The sequence below is a fragment of the Ascaphus truei genome, chromosome 8 (assembly GCF_040206685.1).
Source record: "Ascaphus truei isolate aAscTru1 chromosome 8, aAscTru1.hap1, whole genome shotgun sequence".
Lineage (NCBI taxonomy): Eukaryota > Metazoa > Chordata > Amphibia > Anura > Ascaphidae > Ascaphus > Ascaphus truei.
This window is the reverse complement of record NC_134490.1, coordinates 37643711-37664752: the sequence shown is the minus strand read 5'-3', so window position 1 is coordinate 37664752 and position 21042 is coordinate 37643711. Positions and strand designations below refer to the sequence as shown.

Sequence of the window (21042 nt, the reverse complement as noted above, 5' to 3'; positions counted from 1 at the left end):
TCTCTCGCACAGACCCCTCTCTCACGCACAGACCCCTCTCGCACGCACAGACCCCTCTCGCACGCACAGACCCCTCTCGCACGCACAGACCCCTCTCTCACGCACAGACCCCTCTCTCACGCACAGACCCCTCTCGCACGCACAGACCCCTCTCGCACGCACAGACCCCTCTCGCACACACACACACCCCCCCTTTCACGCACAGACCCCTCTCTCACGCACAGACCCCTCTCTCACGCACAGACCCCTCTCTCACGCACAGACCCCTCTCTCACGCACAGACCCCTCTCTCACGCACAGACCCCTCTCTCACGCACAGACCCCTCTCGCACGCACAGACCCCTCTCGCACGCACAGACCCCTCTCGCACGCACAGACCCCTCGCACGCACAGACCCCTCTCGCACGCACAGACCCCTCTCGCACGCAAAGACCCCTCTCTCTCGCACAGACCCCTCTCGCACGCACAGACCCCTCTCGCACGCACAGACCCCTCTCGCACGCACAGACCACTCTCTCGCACAGACCCCTCTCGCACGCACAGACCCCTCTCTCGCACACACACACCCCCCTTTCACGCACAGACCCATCGCACGCACAGACCCCTCTCTCACGCAGACCCCTCTCTCACGCACAGACCCCTCTCTCTCGCACAGACCCCTCTTTCTCGCACAGACCCCTCTCTGTCGCACAGACCCCTCTCTGTCGCACAGACCCCTCTCTTTCGCACAGACCCCTCTCGCACGCACAGACCCCTCTCGCTCGCACAGACCGCTCTCTCTCGCACAGACCCCTCTCTCTCGCACAGACCCCTCTCTGTCGCACAGACCCCTCTCTCTCGCACAGACCCCTCTCTCTCGCACAGACCCCTCTCTCTCGCACAGACCCCTCTCTCGCACAGACCCCTCTCTCTCGCACAGACCCCTCTCGCACGCACAGACCCCTCTCACACGCACAGACCCCTCTCGCACGCACAGACCCCTCTCGCACGCACAGACCCCTCTCTCTCGCACAGACCCCTCTCTCTCGCACAGACCCCTCTCTCTCGCACAGACCCCTCTCTCTCGCACAGACCCCTCTCGCACGCACAGACCCCTCTCGCACGCACAGACCACTCTCTCGCACAGACCCCTCTCGCACGCACAGACCCCTCTCTCGCACACACACCCCCCCCTTTTCACGTACAGACCCATCGCACGCACAGACCCCTCTCTCACGCAGACCACTCTCTCACGCACAGACCCCTCTCTCTCGCACAGACCCCTCTCTCTCGCACAGACCCCTCTCTTTCGCACAGACCCCTCTCTTTCGCACAGACCCCTCTCTTTCGCACAGACCCCTCTCGCACGCACAGACCCCTCTCGCACGCACAGACCCCTCTCGCTCGCACAGACCCCTCTCTCTAGCACAGACCCCTCTCTCTCGCACAGACCCCTCTCTCTCGCACAGACCCCTCTCTCTCGCACAGACCCCTCTCGCACGCACAGACCCCTCTGTCTCGCACAGACCCCTCTGTCTCGCACAGACCCCTCTCTCTCGCACAGACCCCTCTCTCTCGCACAGACCCCTCTCTCTCGCACAGACCCCTCTCTCTCGCACAGACCCCTCTCTCTCGCACAGACCCCTCGCACGCACAGACCCCTCTCGCACGCACAGACCCCTCGCACGCACAGACCCCTCTCTCTCGCACAGACCCCTCTCTCTCGCACAGACCCCTCTCTCTCGCACAGACCCCTCTCTCTCGCACAGACCCCTCTCGCACGCACAGACCCCTCTCGCACGCACAGACCCCTCTCGCACGCACAGACCCAATACACATTCACCTCATATAGACTCATCATACACATCCAGACTCCGATACAGGGACAGCAGATGTGATCCGGTGTGGTGACATTTGCTGTCCCCTCAGGTGGCACCTGCTGGCTGCTGCAGGACAGAGGCACCACATGCAACCTGTTGATACTTAGTGCTGTGACATGGGATGAGTGCTGTGGGGACGGTCATCTGGACACAGCATGGTCCAACTACACTGACCCCATGAACAAGATCAGCCTGCTGGGCTTCCTGGGGCTCGTCACCTGCCAGCCCTGCCGAGGTAGGAAACCCCAAACAGGTGTCCCTGTTCTTTACCCACACAATTGAAGCACTTTGAACAAGTATCTGTCAAAGTCAAAAGGAGTTGTATGGAGCAATAGGAGTTATAGGGAGCGGTTATATGGGGCAATAGGAGGAGTTATAGGGAGCGGTTATATGGGGCAATAGGAGGAGTTATAGGGAGCGGTTATATGGGGCAATAGGAGGAGTTATAGGGTGCGGTTATATGGGGCAATAGGAGGAGTTATAGGGAGCGGTTATATGGGGCAATAGGAGGAGTTATAGGGAGCGGTTATATGGGGCAATAGGAGGAGGTATGGGGAGCGGTTATATGGAGCAATAGGAGGAGTTATAGGGAGCGGTTATATGGCGCAATAGGAGGAGGTATGGGGAGCGGTTATATGGGGCAATAGGAGGAGTTATAGGGAGCGGTTATATGGGGCAATAGGAGGAGTTATAGGGAGCGGTTATATGGGGCAATAGGAGGAGTTATAGGGAGCGGTTATATGGGGCAATAGGAGGAGTTATAGGGAGCGGTTATATGGGGCAATAGGAGGAGTTATAGGGAGCGGTTATATGGGGCAATAGGAGGAGTTATGGGGAGAGGTTATATGGGGCAATAGGAGGAGTTATAGGGAGCGGTTATATGGGGCAATAGGAGGAGTTATGGGGAGAGGTTATATGGGGCAATAGGAGGAGTTATGGGGAGAGGTTATATGGGGCAATAGGAGGAGTTATAGGGAGCGGTTATATGGGGCAATAGGAGGAGTTATAGGGAGCGGTTATATGGGGCAATAGGAGGAGTTATGGGGAGAGGTTATATGGGGCAATAGGAGGAGTTATAGGGAGCGGTTATATGGGGCAATAGGAGGAGTTATAGGGAGCGGTTATATGGGGCAATAGGAGGAGTTATAGGGAGCGGTTATATGGGGCAATAGGAGGAGTTATGGGGAGAGGTTATATGGGGCAATAGGAGGAGTTATAGGGAGCGGTTATATGGGGCAATAGGAGGAGTTATAGGGAGCGGTTATATGGGGTAATAGGAGGAGTTATAGGGAGCGGTTATATGGGGCAATAGGAGGAGTTATAGGGAGCGGTTATATGGGGCAATAGGAGGAGTTATAGGGAGCGGTTATATGGGGCAATAGAAGGAGTTATAGGGAGCGGTTATATGGGGCAAAAGGAGGAGTTATAGGGAGCGGTTATATGGGGCAATAGGAGGAGTTATAGGGAGTGGTTATATGGGGCAATAGGAGGAGTTATAGGGAGCGGTTATATAGGGCAATAGGAGGAGTTATAGGGAGCGGTTATCTGGGGCAATAGGAGGAGTTATAGGGAGCGGTTATATGGGGCAATAGGAGGAGTTATAGGGAGCGGTTATATAGGGCAATAGGAGGAGTTATAGGGAGCGGTTATCTGGGGCAATAGGAGGAGTTATAGGGAGCGGTTATATGGGGTAATAGGAGGAGTTATAGGGAGCGGTTATATGGAACAATAGGAGTTATAGCAAGGGGTAATTGGAGGAGTTATAGGGAGTGGTTATATTGGGCAATAGGAGGAGTTATATGGAGCAATAGGAGGAGGTATAGGGAGCGGTTATATGGAGCAATAGGAGGAGTTATAGGGAGCAGTTATATGGATCTATAGGGGGCGGTTATATGGGGCAATAGGAGGAGTTATAGGGAGCGGTTATATGGGGCAATAGGAGGAGTTATAGGGAGCCGTTATAGGGAGCAATAGGAGGAGTTATAGGGAGCGGTTATATGGGGCAATAGGAGGAGTTATAGGGAGCGGTTATATGGGGCAATAGGAGGAGTTATAGGGAGCGGTTATATGGTGCAAAAGGAGGAGTTATATGGAGCAATAGGAGGAGTTATAGGGAGCGGTTATATGCAGCAATAGGAGGAGTTATAGGGAGCGGTTATATGCAGCAATAGGAGGAGTTATAGGGAGCGGTTATATGGTGCAAAAGGAGCGGTTATATGGAGCAATAGGAGGAGTTATAGGGAGCGGTTATATGCAGCAATAGGAGGAGTTATAGGGAGCGGTTATATGCAGCAATAGGAGGAGTTATAGGGAGCATGTATCGGTAGCGATAGGCTTTATAGGGAGAGATGAGAATTATATGGAGCAATGGGACGAGGTATAGGGAGCGGTTATTAACGCTTCTCACACCTGCTGCACATTTGCTAAACAAGGAGATGTTTTACCACCCCAGAATTGTAGAGATAATAGAGATAAACTGAAGCGCACTTTGATACATCTCTTAATAATGTGTGCGTCATGTCACTGTCTTCCACTGACTCCCACATCACAAACTGATGAGGCAAAAAATGTAATACATTGAGACACAAAGGGGAAAATTAATCAAAGTCTCCCGGCTGTAATACTGGGGCAAAAAGGAGCGGCTCAGTGAGTAAAGACACTGACAGACGATGAATTTGAAACGGGTTGTACCTGGTTCAATTCCCGGTGTCAGCTCCTTGTGACCTTGGGCAAGTCACTTTATCTCCCTGTGCCTCAGACACCAAAAAACATAGATTGTAAGCTCTAAGGGGCAGGGTCTGTGTCTGCAAAATGTCTCTGTAAAGTGCTTTGTTAAACTAGCAGCGCTATACAAGAACAAACAAACAAAATACTGCACCATATATATCAAATAAGAAATTTAATTGGGAAGATTTTTCCTTGGTTAATTGATGTTCTCCCCCCATTTTGCAGACGAATAGACCAGTTTTGCTTCAAACTTGCTCCATTACACAGCCCCCCCTTCTTGTGACCCTTGTTGCTAATGGGATATGAGGTGCATTCTCAAAAGTGTCTCTTTCCCCCTCTCCTCACCCCTCAGACAGCTGTGAGGGGGTGCATTGTTCCCCAGGGAAGACTTGTCTGCTGAAGGAGGGGCGCCCACAGTGTGAATGTGCTCCTGACTGCTCAGCGCTTGCCCGTGAGGTGCCGGTGTGCGGCTCTGATGGGCACACGTACCAGGATGAGTGTGAACTGCTCACCAGCAAATGCCGTGGGCAGCCGGACCTGGAGGTCATGTACTTCGGCAGGTGCAAGAGTATGTGAGACATCTGTGTGTATATGTGTGTCTGTCGGTGTACATATGTATCTGTTTGTCTGTCTGTGTACCTATGTATCTGTCTGTCTGTGTACTTGTGTCTGTGTACATATGTATCGGTCTGTCTGTGTACTTGTGTCTGTGTACATATGTATCGGTCTGTCTGTGTACTTGTGTCTGTGTCTACATTTGTATCTGTCTGTGTACATTTATGTCTGTCTGTGTACATATGTATCTGTCTGTATATGTCTTTCTGTCTGTGTACATATGTATCTGTCTGTATAATATAATAACATGCAGAGCGCTATAATAACACGCAGAGCGATATAATAACACGCAGAGCGATATAATAACACGCAGAGCGATATAATAACATGCAGAGAGATATAATAACATGCAGAGCTATATACAGTAATAACATGCAGAGAGATATAATAACACGCAGAGTGATATAATAACACGCAGAGCGATATAATAACACGCAGAGCGATATAATAACACGCAGAGCTATATAATAACACGCAGAGAGATATAATAACATGCAGAGCGATATAATAACACGCAGAGCGATATAATAACACGCAGAGCGATAAAATAACACGCAGAGCGATATAATAACACGCAGAGAGATATAATAACACGCAGTGTGATATAATAACACGCAGAGCGATATAATAACACGCAGTGTGATATAATAACACGCAGTGCGATATAATAACACGCAGAGCGATATAATAACACGCAGAGCGATATAATAACATGCAGAGCTATATAATAACACGCAGAGTGATATAATAACACGCAGAGAGATATAATAACACACAGAGCTATATACAGTAATAACATGCAGAGCGATATAATAACATGCAGAGCGATATAATAACACGCAGAGAGATATAATAACACGCAGTGTGATAAAATAACACGCAGAGCGATATAATAACACGCAGTGTGATATAATAACACGCAGAGCGATATAATAACACGCAGAGCGATATAATAACACGCAGAGCGATATAATAACACGCAGAGCGTTATAATAACAGGCAGTGTGATATAATAACACGCAGAGCGATATAATAACACGCAGAGCGATATAATAACACGCAGTGTGATATAATAACACACAGAGCGATATAATAACACACAGTGTGATATAATAACACGCAGAGAGATATAATAACACGCAGTGTGATATAATAACACGCAGAGCGATATAAAAAATATATAAGGGGTGTCCGCATCACGTTGCTCAGCTACCGACCTCACTCACATGGATGGGTTTGTTCTGCATTGAGGGGATTGAGACTGTTTTCGGCAATGGACCTGGTTAATATCGCATTGCCAGGTATTGCTGACGTCACAAGTCATATCGTTTATCTGCTTCTGAGAGGACCAGAAGGGCTGTGCTGGCTCCAGGCGCTAGTTTTTTTGTTTAGTCTGATGTATGACTGACGCTCTGTTGCTGTTTTTAGAGCTTAGCACTGTTTTCATGTGATATATATACTTAAAGATGATGTGATGTTTTAACTATTATTTTTGATAATGCAGAGATAAAATAACATGCTGAAAGATATAATAGCACGCAGAGTGATATTATAACATAATCAATATAATATGCAGAAATTTAATAACATGCAGAGCGATATAACACGCAGAGAGATTTAATAACATGCAGAGAGTTATAATAACACAGGGAGAGAGAGAGAACATGCAGAGACAGCAATATAATAACACGCAGAGAGATATAATAACACACATAGCAATATAATTACACGCAGTGATATAAAAACATGCAGAATGATATAATAACATTCAGAGCCATATAATAACACTCAGAGCTATATATATAGCTGTAGTGGTGATTACCTAGTCTAGTCTCAAACCTGCTTAGCCATTAAGACCAGCCTCACACTGATGATACCCATCAAGGTTGAAACATGTCTGTGAGTGGATTTAATGGCTTTGCATCTCATCCCAGCCTCTGTCTAAAAGCTGTGTTTAAAACAGCGTGCATTGGCTTCAGTATTGGCTTGTGTAATACGAGCTTGAGACAAACGGTGGCACTGAGTGCTCATTTGCATGTCATTTCCCAGAATCCCTTGCTGCAGTGGAAGCGCTGTATGCTGGGTGACAATGGGGAAAGACAGGGTTGCAGACCTGTCTAAGACATGCAAATGAACATACAGTAATATTTACAGTTGCTTTATGCTTTACTGTGGAAGGTTTTTGTCACTTTTTTTACCCACCATAACCTTAATAGTAGTTATATATATATATATATATATAATATATATATATATATATATTTTTTTTTCCATGCGTAATACCACATAGAATCTTTATTCTATATAGTAAAATAGCAGCGATCCAGTGCTACTGCACGGAAAGCCCCATTCAGAAACAATAAAGCTTTCCGTGCGTTTGTGCCCGAGCAGCGCTATCTCACTTTATAGGAGAAGAGCAATAGTGCCGCGTCGCTGGCATTTCTGGCAACGAAGGACTTAAAGGGGTGAAAGTAATAGGTTCTGCATCTCTCCAAGTAAGTAGAAGAGAGAAGGAGCACAGCTCACAGCATCCAGAATGCAAAAATAAGGGCAACTCCAGGCAGAGGAGAAAAAAATATATTATCCTTTATTGATCAGCTTTGCAATAGTATAGGATCACGCACCAACGCGTTTCATCCCACAGGACTTTCTCACCTTGAGAAAGGCCTGTGGGATGAAACGCGTTGGTGCGTGATCCTATACTATTGAAAAGCTGATCAATAAAGGATAATATATATTTTTCTCCTTTGCCTGGAGTTGCCCTTATTTTTGCATTCTGGATGCTGTGAGCTGTGCTCCTTCTCTCTTCTACTTACCTGGATCTTCCTTCCAAGGATTGCACGCCGAGGAATCCACTCACCTGGAACACAACTAGTCAGGTAAAGGGCATTAGCCCCTCTGTTGTTACCTTTCTATTGCTGGACTGTTTCATACCATACCCCAGTGGTGAATGAATGTGTTTTGGAGACCATATACAGTGGCAGCTGTGTGGGCACCACTAGGTCCCTATTTCACCCTGGGAAGATCATTCCTGTTATTATGTTATTGTTCCCGGATTCGGGATTCATTCAATGAGACTTATGTTTTGGTGAGCTTACTGTGGTGATGCACCAATATACCACATTACCTCTGCATCTCTCCAGCACTGAAAGGGTTACCCACCTCGTCCCCGAGTACAGAGCGCTGGGTGACAGTGACGGAGGGACGCATACCCCGGAGTTCTCCTCTGAGTTTATTTTTGAGTGTTTTTCTTTTTCTTGGAAAGTGAAAAGGAAGAGAAACATTTTGTGTTCTTAAGAAGAAAAAAACCCAGCAGAGAATCCGTGTAAGGAGCTGGCAGTGGGACAGAGAATCTGTGTAAGGAGCTGGCAGCGGGACAGTGAATCTGTGTAAGGAGCTGGCAGCGGGACAGAGAACAGTCTGTGTAAGGAGCTGGCAGTGGGACAGAGAATCTGTGTAAGGAGCTGGCAGCGGGACAGTGAATCCGTGTAAGGAGCTGGCAGCGGGACAGATAATCTGTGTAAGGAGCTGGCAGCGGGACAGAGAATTTGTGTAAGGCGCTGGCAGCGGGACAGAGAATCTGTGTAAGGAGCTGGCAGCGGGACAGAGAATCTGTGTAAGGAGCTGGCAGCGGGACAGAGAATCTGTGTAAGGAGCTGGCAGTGGGACAGTGAATCTGTGGAAGGAGCTGGCAGTGGGACAGTGAATCTGTGGAAGGAGCTGGCAGCGGGACAGTGAATCTGTGTAAGGAGCTGGCAGCGGGACAGAGAATCTGTGTAAGGAGCTGGCAGTGGGACAGAGAATCTGTGTAAGGAGCTGGCAGCGGGACAGTGAATCTGTGTAAGGAGCTGGCAGCGGGACAGAGAACAGTCTGTGTAAGGAGCTGGCAGTGGGACAGAGAATCTGTGTAAGGAGCTGGCAGCGGGACAGTGAATCCGTGTAAGGAGCTGGCAGCGGGACAGATAATCTGTGTAAGGAGCTGGCAGCGGGACAGAGAATTTGTGTAAGGCGCTGGCAGCGGGACAGAGAATCTGTGTAAGGCGCTGGCAGCGGGACAGAGAATCTGTGTAAGGAGCTGGCAGCGGGACAGAGAATCTGTGTAAGGAGCTGGCAGTGGGACAGTGAATCTGTGGAAGGAGCTGGCAGTGGGACAGTGAATCTGTGGAAGGAGCTGGCAGCGGGACAGTGAATCTGTGTAAGGAGCTGGCAGCGGGACAGAGAATCTGTGTAAGGAGCTGGCAGCGGGACAGAGAATTTGTGCAATGAGCTGGCAGCGGGACAGAGAATCTGTGTAAGGAGCTGGCAGCGGGACAGAGAATTTGTGTAAGGAGCTGGCAGCGGGACAAAGAATCTGTGTAAGGAGCTGGCAGCGGGACAGAGAACAGTCTGTGTAAGGAGCTGGCAGCGGGACAGAGAATCTGTGTAAGGAGCTGGCAGCGGGACAGAGAATCTGTGGAAGGAGCTGGCAGCGGGACAGAGAATCCGTGTAAGGAGCTGGCAGCGGGACAGAGAATCTGTGTAAGGAGCTGGCAGTGGGACAGAGAATCTGTGTAAGGAGCTGGTAGCGGGACAGAGAATCTGTGTAAGGAGCTGGCAGTGGGACAGAGAATCTGTGGAAGGAGCTGGCAGTGGGACAGAGAATCTGTGGAAGGAGCTGGCAGCGGGACAGAGAATCTGTGTAAGGAGCTGGCAGCGGGACAGAGAATCTGTGGAAGGAGCTGGCAGTGGGACAGAGAATTTGTGTAAGGAGCTGGCAGCGGGACAAAGAATCTGTGGAAGGAGCTGGCAGCGGGACAGAGAATCTGTGGAAGGAGCTGGCAGTGGGACAGAGAATCTGTGAAAGGCGCTGGCAGTGGGACAGAGAATCTGTGGAAGGAGCTGGCAGCGGGACAGAGAATCTGTGTAAGGAGCTGGCAGTGGGACAGAGAATCTGTGTAAGGAGCTGGCAGCAGGACAGAGAATCTGTGTAAGGAGCTGGCAGCAGGACAGAGAATCTGTGTAAGGAGCTGGCAGCGGGACAGAGAATCTGTGTAAGGAGCTGGCAGCGGGACAGAGAATCTGTGTAAGGAGCTGGCAGCGGGACAGAGAATCTGTGTAAGGCGCTGGCAGCGGGACAGAGAATCTGTGTAAGGCGCTGGCAGTGGGACAGAGAATCTGTGTAAGGCGCTGGCAGCGGGACAGAGAATCTGTGTAAGGCGCTGGCAGTGGGACAGAGAATCTGTGTAAGGCGCTGGCAGCGGGACAGTGAATCTGTGTAAGGAGCTGGCAGCGGGACAGAGAATCTGTGGAAGGAGCTGGCAGCGGGACAGAGAATCTGTGGAAGGAGCTGGCAGCGGGAAAGAGAATCTGTGTAAGGAGCTGGCAGCGGGACAGAGAATCTGTGTAAGGAGCTGGCAGCGGGACAGAGAATCTGTGTAAGGAGCTGGCAGCGGGACAGAGAATCTGTGTAAGGCGCTGGCAGTGGGACAGAGAATCTGTGTAAGGCGCTGGCAGCGGGACAGTGAATCTGTGGAAGGAGCTGGCAGCGGGACAGAGAATCTGTGTAAGGAGCTGGCAGCGGGACAGAGAATCTGTGGAAGGAGCTGGCAGCGGGACAGTGAATTTGTGGAAGGAGCTGGCAGCGGGACAGTGAATCCGTGTAAGGAGCTGGCAGTGGGACAGTGAATCTGTGTAAGGCGCTGGCAGCGGGACAGCGAATCCGTGTAAGGAGCTGGCAGCGGGACAGAGAATCTGTGGAAGGAGCTGGCAGCGGGACAGTGAATCCGTGTAAGGAGCTGGCAGCGGGACAGTGAATCCGTGTAAGGAGCTGGCAGCGGGACATAGAATCTGTGTAAGGAGCTGGCAGCGGGACAGAGAATCTGTGTAAGGAGCTGGCAGCGGGACAGATAATCTGTGTAAGGAGCTGGCAGCGGGACAGTGAATCTGTGGAAGGCGCTGGCAGCGGGACAGAGAATCTGTGGAAGGAGCTGGCAGCGGGACAGAGTATCTGTGGAAGGAGCTGGCAGTGGGACAGAGAATCTGTGTAAGGAGCTGGCAGCGGGACAGAGAATCTGTGTAAGGAGCTGGCAGCGGGACAGAGAATCTGTGTAAGGCGCTGGCAGTGGGACAGAGAATCTGTGTAAGGAGCTGGCAGTGGGACAGAGAATCTGTGTAAGGAGCTGGCAGCGGGACAGAGAATCTGTGTAAGGCGCTGGCAGCGGGACGGAGAACAGTCTGTGTAAGGCGCTGGCAGCGGGACAGAGAACAGTCTGTGTAAGGCGCTGGCAGCGGGACAGAGAACAGTCTGTGCACGCTCCTTCAAACAAATGTCTAACATCTTCTGCGCGTCTTCTCTGGTTTAAGGCAGCAGGCGCCACAACAAAATAAATACATTGCTTTATTCTCTGCCTCCATAATCCTGACTGCCAATAATATTTGCGGGTCTCACTTAATATGGCCCCTGCTGTGAGCTTCTCTAAATATGTGTAAGGAGTCCTCCTGAAGAATGGACACTGTCCCTTTTATAGGGAGTGACCTTTCATCTTTAGGGGTCTGTTTGAGGCGTTCAGGCTTTGACTCCCATGTGTTTACCCCTTTAGCCCTTTGCTAGACACACTGATACACACTGATATACAATGAGAGACACACTGATACACACTGATACACAGATACACACATATATACAGAGAGACACACTGATACACATATATACACAGATACAGACTGAGAGACACACTGATACACTGATACACACATATATACAGAGATACACAATGAGAGACACACCGATACACAGATATACATGGAGAGACACACTGATGCACAGATACACATATATACACCATATACACAGATACACTGAGAGACACACGGATACACATATACACTGTGATACATACTGATACACATATATATGTAGATACACATATATAGTGATACACATATACTGTATACACAGATACAGGCTGAGAGACACGCTGATACACACTGATACTCATATATACACATATGCACTGATACACAGATACACACTGATACACATATACACACACATACACAGTGTAAGACACACTGATACACATATACATTGCGTGACACACTGATATGCATGGATGCACATATACACACAGAGATACACTAATACTCATATACACACATATACACACTGATACACATATAAACACACATCCACAGCGCGAGAGACACTGATACACATATATACAGATACACACTGATATACATAGATACATAGATACACAGTGAGAGACACATTAATATTCATATACAGATACACAGATATACACTGATGCACATATATACAGACACACTGATACAGTGAGAAACACTAATACATACACACATACACAGTGAGAGACACACATACATATATACACACTGTTACACAGAAACTCACTGAGAGACAGACTGTTACACAGAAACTCACTAATACACACACCGAGACACACCGAGAGACAGATACACACAGAAACTCACTAATACACACACCGAGACACACCGAGAGACAGATACACACAGAAACTCACTAATACACACACCGAGACACACCGATACCCATTGATACATCGAGACAGACTGATACACATACACACACAGAAACTCACTAATAAACACTGAGACATATACACAGAAACTCACTAATAAACACTGAGAGACATATACACAGAAACTCACTAATAAACACTGAGAGACATACACACAGAAACTCACTAATAAACACTGAGAGACATATACACACAGAAACTCACTAATAAACACTGAGAGACATATACACACAGAAACTCACTAATAAACACTGAGAGACATATACACACAGAAACTCACTAATAAACACTGAGAGACATATATACACAGAAACTCACTAATAAACACTGAGAGACATATACACACAGAAACTCACTAATAAAACCTGAGAGACATATACACACAGAAACTCACTAATAAAACCTGAGAGACATATACACACAGAAACTCACTAATAAAACCTGAGAGACATATACACACAGAAACTCACTAATACACACTGAGAGACATATACACACAGAAACTCACTAATAAACACTGAGAGACATATACACACAGAAACTCAGTAATAAACACTGAGAGACATATACACACACAGCAACTCACGAATAAACACTGAGAGACATACTCACACTGATACACACTGAGAGACAAACTGATACACATATACACACAGAAACTCACTAATATACACACTGAGACACACTGATACACATATACACACATACACACAGAAACTCACTAATAAACACTGAGAGACATTGTAGACGGACGTTCACAGAGGTACACAATTGGAGACTTTATAAGGTGAAATTATAACGAGGCTTTATTGTGCCTTTTCCTTAACATTAGGAAACCATCCAAACAAAGGGGAAACAAAGCTTCCATTCACTTGGGAGTATTTCTAGTGAAATACTATGCAATTTCACAACTCCCTTAGTTAAGCATGTCTCCCAGCCCCAAAACATATAGCATGAAATAAGCAGATATAAGAAGTATCTTAAGAATGAAAGTCTTATCTGTTTCTTGGAGGGAAAATCTTCTCTGTTCCTGGTTCAGCTCCCTTCCCTCAGGGTTTGTCAGCATTCAGGTTTAGAAGTTTCCCCTGTGTCTTGAAAGGAACATCTGCTGTGTCTTCTGGCAGAGCTCAAGACAGGTTGTGAGAGTAAAGACAATCTCTGCTCTCTCTCCCAAGTTCAGCTCAGGTATGAGCTAAGGAGACTCACTTCCTGTCTCAGCAGACAGGCTTTTGTAAGCAATCTAAATCAGGCAGGTGATGTTTATTAATTGACTACCAGCAGTTAACCACCACACTGCTAGATTAAAGGCACATTACTTGAACAGGGATTACTCCCCTGTTACATACCTCCCCTGTTTGTGGGAAGCTCGGGCTTGCCACGGCCAAAGCCCATCCTTCCACTCTCATTCTAGATATCTCTGTGACTTGAATGAGAGTGGATGGAGGAAGAGAACCCTCAGTCCTGCTGGGATTGGAGCCCTTTCTCCAGTTTATTCGTGTCTCCTCCTGAAGGTGCTTGAGATCAGCACCCCTCAGTCGCTCGAGGAGGACTTTTTCCATGTATAGTCTTTTTTCTACGTGCGCGCTCATGAGATTTCCCTCGCGTCGGGTGCTCGTCTTATTGTAGGCATACTGTATGGCAGCAGTTGCAGAGCGTTTAAATACAGCCCTTTGAGTTTTCCGCTCTTGAAGCTGTCTCTCTGCCCTTTTCCCACTCAATGGGGTTGCTAGTTCAGCCCCTTTTAGATTAAGTTGCAATTCCACACCCACTTCCAGAGAATGTCCCATCTTTTCAGCTTCATCAGCTAAGGATTCTTCTGGTTTTAATTCAGCACGTGTACCTTCTTTTGTTGCCTGCTGGGTGGCTGAAGGTTTTGCTAGTGCTTGTTTAGGTGGTTCAAATTTTGCAACTTTGTCTTTCAGATGAGCGGTATTCCCAGCTCTCACTCTACCCTTGTCTTCATGGGTTTTTGAGGCTGTGGGATACTGACGCTTAGTCAGGGTCAATACTTGTCCTTGTAGGACTGTAATCTCATCCGCGAGAGATCCCTGTTTTTTGAGTGCGTCTTGCAAGTCTCTTCTCAGGGAATTTATCTGCATGCTTTACTTTCTCTGAGCTTGCTTCCACATTTTTATTGCATTGTGAAGCACTATGAACTTCTTTGCTTGGGCCACAGTTACTTGATTCAGTTTCTGGACCTTCTTGTGCTCCCTTTTGTGCCGCGTCACCTGGGTTCTAAGCTTGGCTTTTAGCGTTGCTTTGGTGATGCTCAGGGTAGCCTTCAGTTTCTCATGCTGCTTTGCGGGGACATACTGGGTAATCAGACGTTCCTGCAGCCCTTGAATTTCTTTAACAGCCTGCAGATTGTCATCCTGCAGAGTTCGCTGCTTCTCTGCCTTCTCGAGGTGCGTACGCAGACCTTGCAGTTGGTTCTGCAGTCGGTGCTCTGCATCAAACTTCTCACCTTCCAAAAGTCTATTTATTTCTTTAAGCTCGTGCAGCTTTTCATTTTTTTCCTTGACGTCGTTTGTCAAATTAAAATTTTCTTCTTTGAGTTTTAGTTTTTTTTTTTGTAATCTTAAATGTTCTCCTTTTTCGGTCTCTGTACTATTCAGGGCCTCTTTGTAGTCCTCCTTCCATTTACGCACATCTGCATTGAGACTGACAGTCTCCTGGCGTGAGACATCCTTCTCTAGGTTGAGGGTCTGAAGCTCCTTCTGGGAGACTTGGAGATTTGTATTAAGATTGGCAATCGTTTCTTTAGAAATGTCCAGCTCCTCAGTGAGAATGTGTAGTTCCTTTCTGGAAACTTCCAGGTCTGTTCGGCAGCTGTTGGTCTCATGATGTGAGGCATCCAGTGCTCTGCGGAGTGTCTGAACCTCTTTCTGAGATACGTCCACCTCTATCCGGACACTGTTAACCTCCTGTTGTGAGGCATTCAGCTCTATGCGAAGGGTGTGAACCTCTTGCTGGAAGACTGTCATCTGCTTCAGTGCCTCCTCATACTTCCGCTTTAGCGTAGCCACCATTTTATCAGATTGGCTCTGCTTTTCATTCATGGCGGAAATAGTAGCATTTGCAGTATCTAGCTCAGTCTTGAGATCGTTCAATTCTGTCTTGGCTAAAGAGTACATTGCGAGCACATATTCCTGTAGCTTCACGTTATTTTTCTGTAGCTCTGTGTAACCATCTTCCTTTTGTTTCAATTGTTCACGGAGCATATCACAGTCATGCCTGGCATTTTCCAGGGCATCTTCAGGGCTGGTCAAGGGATCGTCACTTACTGGTTCCGGCTCCACTTCCCTGGGATGGTTGGTTGAGGGTTCCTCACTGTTGGCACCGGACACACACTTCTTTGGGGTACACGACTTCTGCCTTGGGCCCTCTGGATATTCGGTTAACCGCAGGACGAATTCTCCATTTTCTCTAGGCTGCAGGGCAACTCGGTCCCCCTTTACCTCCACAGGATCTGCGGACGTGTCTGTTCCTTCCACGGTAAGTGAAGAACCGCTTTTCTTTTTCCGCTTTTTTGTTTTGGATGACTCCGTCCCATCAGGAATACTGGGGTCTCCTTCTTTATTTGATACTTTAGCAGCTTCATTATATACGCCAGGCTTTTCTTGAAGTTGCTTTAGCTGACAGAAATATTGGGTGATCTGCTGCCCCCGCTCTTTCTCTTGTCGACCATATTCGTCATCATAGAGGGCGGTCTTTTCTGTTCGTGCCGAGTTCAGGCACCCCCACCATTCTTGGGTTGTTTTGTGGGTGTGACTCGGTTCGGGCTCCCCGTAAGAGATGTCTTCCTCTTTATTGGACTGGAAGGGCCACTCTTCCGTGGGGTAGGGTTCATTACAGGAACGCTGCATCTTGTCCTCCATTATTAGGCTATCAGGTGTAATTTTCTTCCTGACCTCAGGAGGCGCTATTGCAGCTGTTGCCACTGTATTTGCTAGAACCCCCAATTGTGGTAGTCCTACAGATGGGCATATTTTGCTTGTAGAGGTCATAGCTCTCACAGGCATCTCTGTAGACTTTTCTTTCTTGGGTAATTTTTTTTCAATATCAGCAGTACTGTGCATGCATTTTCTCTTATCGGCTATACAAGATGTGCAGTTGCTAGGTAAAAAAGTCTATTTGCTTTACACCATTTATTTGCTAGGTATAATCTCTCATTAGGTATGCTGAATGTGTGGTTGCTAGGTAAAAACTTCTGTTTGCTTTACACCATTTACTTGCTAGGTACAATCCCTCCGCTTCAGCAACAGAATTTGGTTTTCTGCCTGAGTTCAGTAATTTTCAGTCTTATCTTTGGGTATTATGGCATTCACACTTCACACTTTGGGTGTCTGTTTTTCTCCCAAGATATATAGGCAGACTTTTTTACTTGCAGAAAAAAACAAAACATTCTTTGCAGTGGACTATTTCTTTCATTCCCGGCAGGGTGACTCAACACTCAGCAATTGGCTTTGAAATACCTTTTACACAGTTCAGCAATCCCTTTTCCCCTATAGGGCAATTTTACACGCAGCATTTGTTTGCTAAAAATTCCCCTGCTTCAGCACAGTCTTGTATCAATTTTCACACTTTTCTGCATATACTCCATTCACAGCTGGTAGCCCTATGCGGTGTGGCAACCTTTATTTGCAAAATGAGTAACACTCGTGGGTCACCATCTGTTTTCACTGCTTCAGCGAAACTTTTGAAAACAACAAACACCTATCCCTTTTTAAGGGCTGACTCACTTCTTGAACCCTGACTATGGCTGGAAGGCAAAACCCCTATTTCAATGACCATATTACACTTTGTGATAGGCAAATAAGGTTTAGCTGCTTCAGCAGTCTCTCTCCTCTTGGGATTGGGGAAAAGAGTCCATCTGTGGTTTTGTAAGTTTCAGTGCAGTATAAGTTTCAGTGGTGTGTATCACTTTAACTTTGGTCTCTGCTGCCTGAGAGTTTTTTTAAATTTTTTTTTAAGTTGCTCAGACTGTTTGTAGGCAAAAAGCATTAAAAAAATTCACAGAAAAAATCTCCGGTCCTTTCTAACTTCAAAGACGACCTCTCGTCCCACTTCGGACACCATATGTAGACGGACGTTCACAGAGGTACACAATTGGAGACTTTATAAGGTGAAATTATAACGAGGCTTTATTGTGCCTTTTCCTTAACATTAGGAAACCATCCAAACAAAGGGGAAACAAAGCTTCTATTCACTTGGGAGTATTTCTAGTGAAATACTATGCAATTTCACAACTCCCTTAGTTAAGCATATCTCCCAGCCCCAAAACATATAACATGAAATAAGCAGATATAAGAAGTCTCTTAAGAATGAAAGTCTTATCTGTTTCTTGGAGGGAAAATCTTCTCTGTTCCTGGTTCAGCTCCCTTCCCTCAGGGTTTGTCAGCATTCAGGTTTAGAAGTTTTCCCTGTGTCTTGAAAGCAGCATCTGCTGTGTCTTCTGGCAGAGCTCAAGACAGGTTGTGAGAGTAAAGACAATCTCTGCTCTCTCTCCCAAGTTCAGCTCAGGTATGAGCTAAGGAGACTCACTTCCTGTCTCAACGGACAGGCTTTTGTAAGCAATCTAAATCAGGCAGGTGGTGTTTATTAATTGACTACCAGCAGTTAACCACCACACTGCTAGATTAAAGGCACATTACTTGAACAGGGATTACTCCCCTGTTACAGACATATACACACAGAAACTCACTAATAAACACTGAGAGACACCGAGAGACATATATACACAGAAACTCACACACACACTGATACCCATACTGATACACATATACACACATACACACAGAAACTCACTAATAAACACTGATCCACACTGAGAGACAAACTGATACACATATACACACAGAAACTCACTAATAAACAATGAGAGACACACTGATGGACAGAAACTCACTAATACACACACTGATACACACTGAGAGACACACTGATTCATATACACAGGAACGCACTGATACACACTGATACACAGAAAGAGACACTGATATATATATATATACACACAGAAACCCACCGAGGCACACTGATACACAGCTACACAAATAAACTCACTGATACCCACAGCGATGCACACTGATACACCATACACAGATACACACCAAGACACACTAATACACACACCGATACACATATATACACAGATACACAGAGAAAATCACTAATATACACCGATACACATATATACAGATACACACAACAACACACAGAAACAAAGATACACATATACAGTGGTGTGAAAAAGAAAGTACACCCTCTTTGAATTCTATGGTTTTACATATCAGGACATAATAACAATCATCTGTTCCTTAGCAGGTCTTAAAATTAGGTAAATACAACCTAAGGTGAACAACAACACATTACATATTACACTGTGTTATGATTTATTTAACAAAAATAAAGCCAAAATGGAGAAGCCATGTGTGAAAAACTAAGTACACCTTATGATTCAATAGCTTGTAGAACCACCTTTAGCAGCAATAACTTGAAGTAATCGTTTTCTGTATGACTTTATCAGTCTCTCACATCACTGTGGAGGAATTTTGGCCCACTCTTCTTTACAACGTTGCTTCAGTTCATTGAGGTTTGTGGACATTTGTTTATGCACAGCTCTCTTAAGGTTCAGCCACAGCATTTCAATCGGGTTGGGGTCTGGACTTTGACTGGGCCATTGCAACACCTTGATTCTTTTCTTTTTCAGCCATTCTGTTGTAGATTTGCTGGTGTGCTTGGGATTATTGTCCTGTTGCATGACCCAATTTCGGCCAAGCTTTAGCTGTCGGACAGGTTGCCTCACATTTGACTCTAGAATACTTTGGTATACAGAGGAGTCCATGGTCGACTCAATGACTGCAAGGTTCCCAGGTCCTGTGGCTGCAAAACAAGCCCAAATCATCACCCCTCCACCACCATGCTTGACAGTTGGTATGAGGTGTTTGTGCTGATATGCTGTGTTTGGTTTTCGCCAAACGTGGCGCTGTGCATTATGGCCAAACATCTCCACTTTGGTCTGAGTCTGAAATTTAACTCTTGGGTTTTTTGCAATTTCTCTGAGCATTGCACGGTCTGACCTTTGGCTGAATTTGTTGGGACGTCCACTCCTGGGAAGATTGGCATTTGTCTTGAATGTTTTCCACTTTTGAATAATCTTTCTCACTGTAGAATGATGGACGTTAAATTGTTTGGAAATGGCCTTTTAACCCTTTCCAGATTGATGGGCAGCAAGAATTGCTTCTCTAAGATCATTGCTAAGGTCTTTCCTCCTTGGCATTGTGTTAACACACACCTGAATGCTCCAGACAAGCAAACTGCTAAAACTTCGGCTTTTATAGAGGTGGTCACACTTGCTGATGATCAATTAATCAAGGGCATTTGATTAGCAGCACCTGTCTACTACTTAGCATCTTAATTCCTATGGAAGCAGTAAGGGTGTACAGGCATACCCCGCATTAACGTACGCAATGGGACCGGAGCATGTATGTAAAGCGAAAATGTACTTAAAGTGAAGCACTACCTTTTCCCCACTTCTCGATGCATGTACTGTACTTCAATCTTCATATAAGTGCATAACTGATGTAAATAACACATTTGTAACAGGCTCTATAGTCTCCCCGCTTGCGCACAGCTTCTGTACAGGTAGGGAGCCGGTATTGCTGTTCAGGATGTGCTGACAGGCGCATGCGTGAGCTGCCGTTTTCCTATTGAGCGATATGTACTTACTCGCGAGTGTACTTAAAGTGAGTGTACTTAAACCGGGGTATGCCTGTACTTAGTTTTTCACACATGGCTTCTCCATTTTGGCTTTATTTTTGTTAAATAAATCATGACACGGTGTAATATGTCATGTGTTGTTTTTCATCTGAGGTTGTATTTATCTAATTTTAAGACTTGCTAAGGAACAGATGATTGTTATTTAGTCCTGATATGTAAAACCATAGAATTCAAAGAGGGTGTACTTTCTTTTTCACACAACTGTATATACACAGATACACACACTAACACACTGATACACATGGGGTCGCAACATGTATCATCAGGATTTTGACTTCTGATCCTCTGGCTCGGCCCTTTCTACCTCATGGGTGCACAGAAGACCCGCTGTTGCCTCACAGCCATGACCCCCTCTCAGCAACTGAGTGCCCAAACCCCCTGCAACCCTTGGTCAACAACCTTGAATGCCCATATCCCCTGCACTCACTGCTCAACAACCTAAGTGTCAAACCCCCACCCCCTGCTCAACAAAGTTAGGGCAAAAAAGTTAAATCCTGGGTCCTTAGAAGACTGTCGGC

At 46.6% G+C, this 21042-nt stretch overlaps 1 protein-coding gene across 1 annotated transcript in view; it reads left to right on the top strand.

Moving 5' to 3' along the window:
- Positions 1-21042, top strand: part of FSTL3 (follistatin like 3) — a 38427-nt gene that overhangs the window by 2071 nt on the left and 15314 nt on the right. Inside the window, exons 2-3 of the mRNA XM_075611495.1 lie at positions 1909-2094; positions 4939-5154. Coding sequence (XP_075467610.1) covers positions 1909-2094; positions 4939-5154 — 402 coding nt within the window. The remainder of the gene's footprint in view (positions 1-1908; positions 2095-4938; positions 5155-21042) is intronic.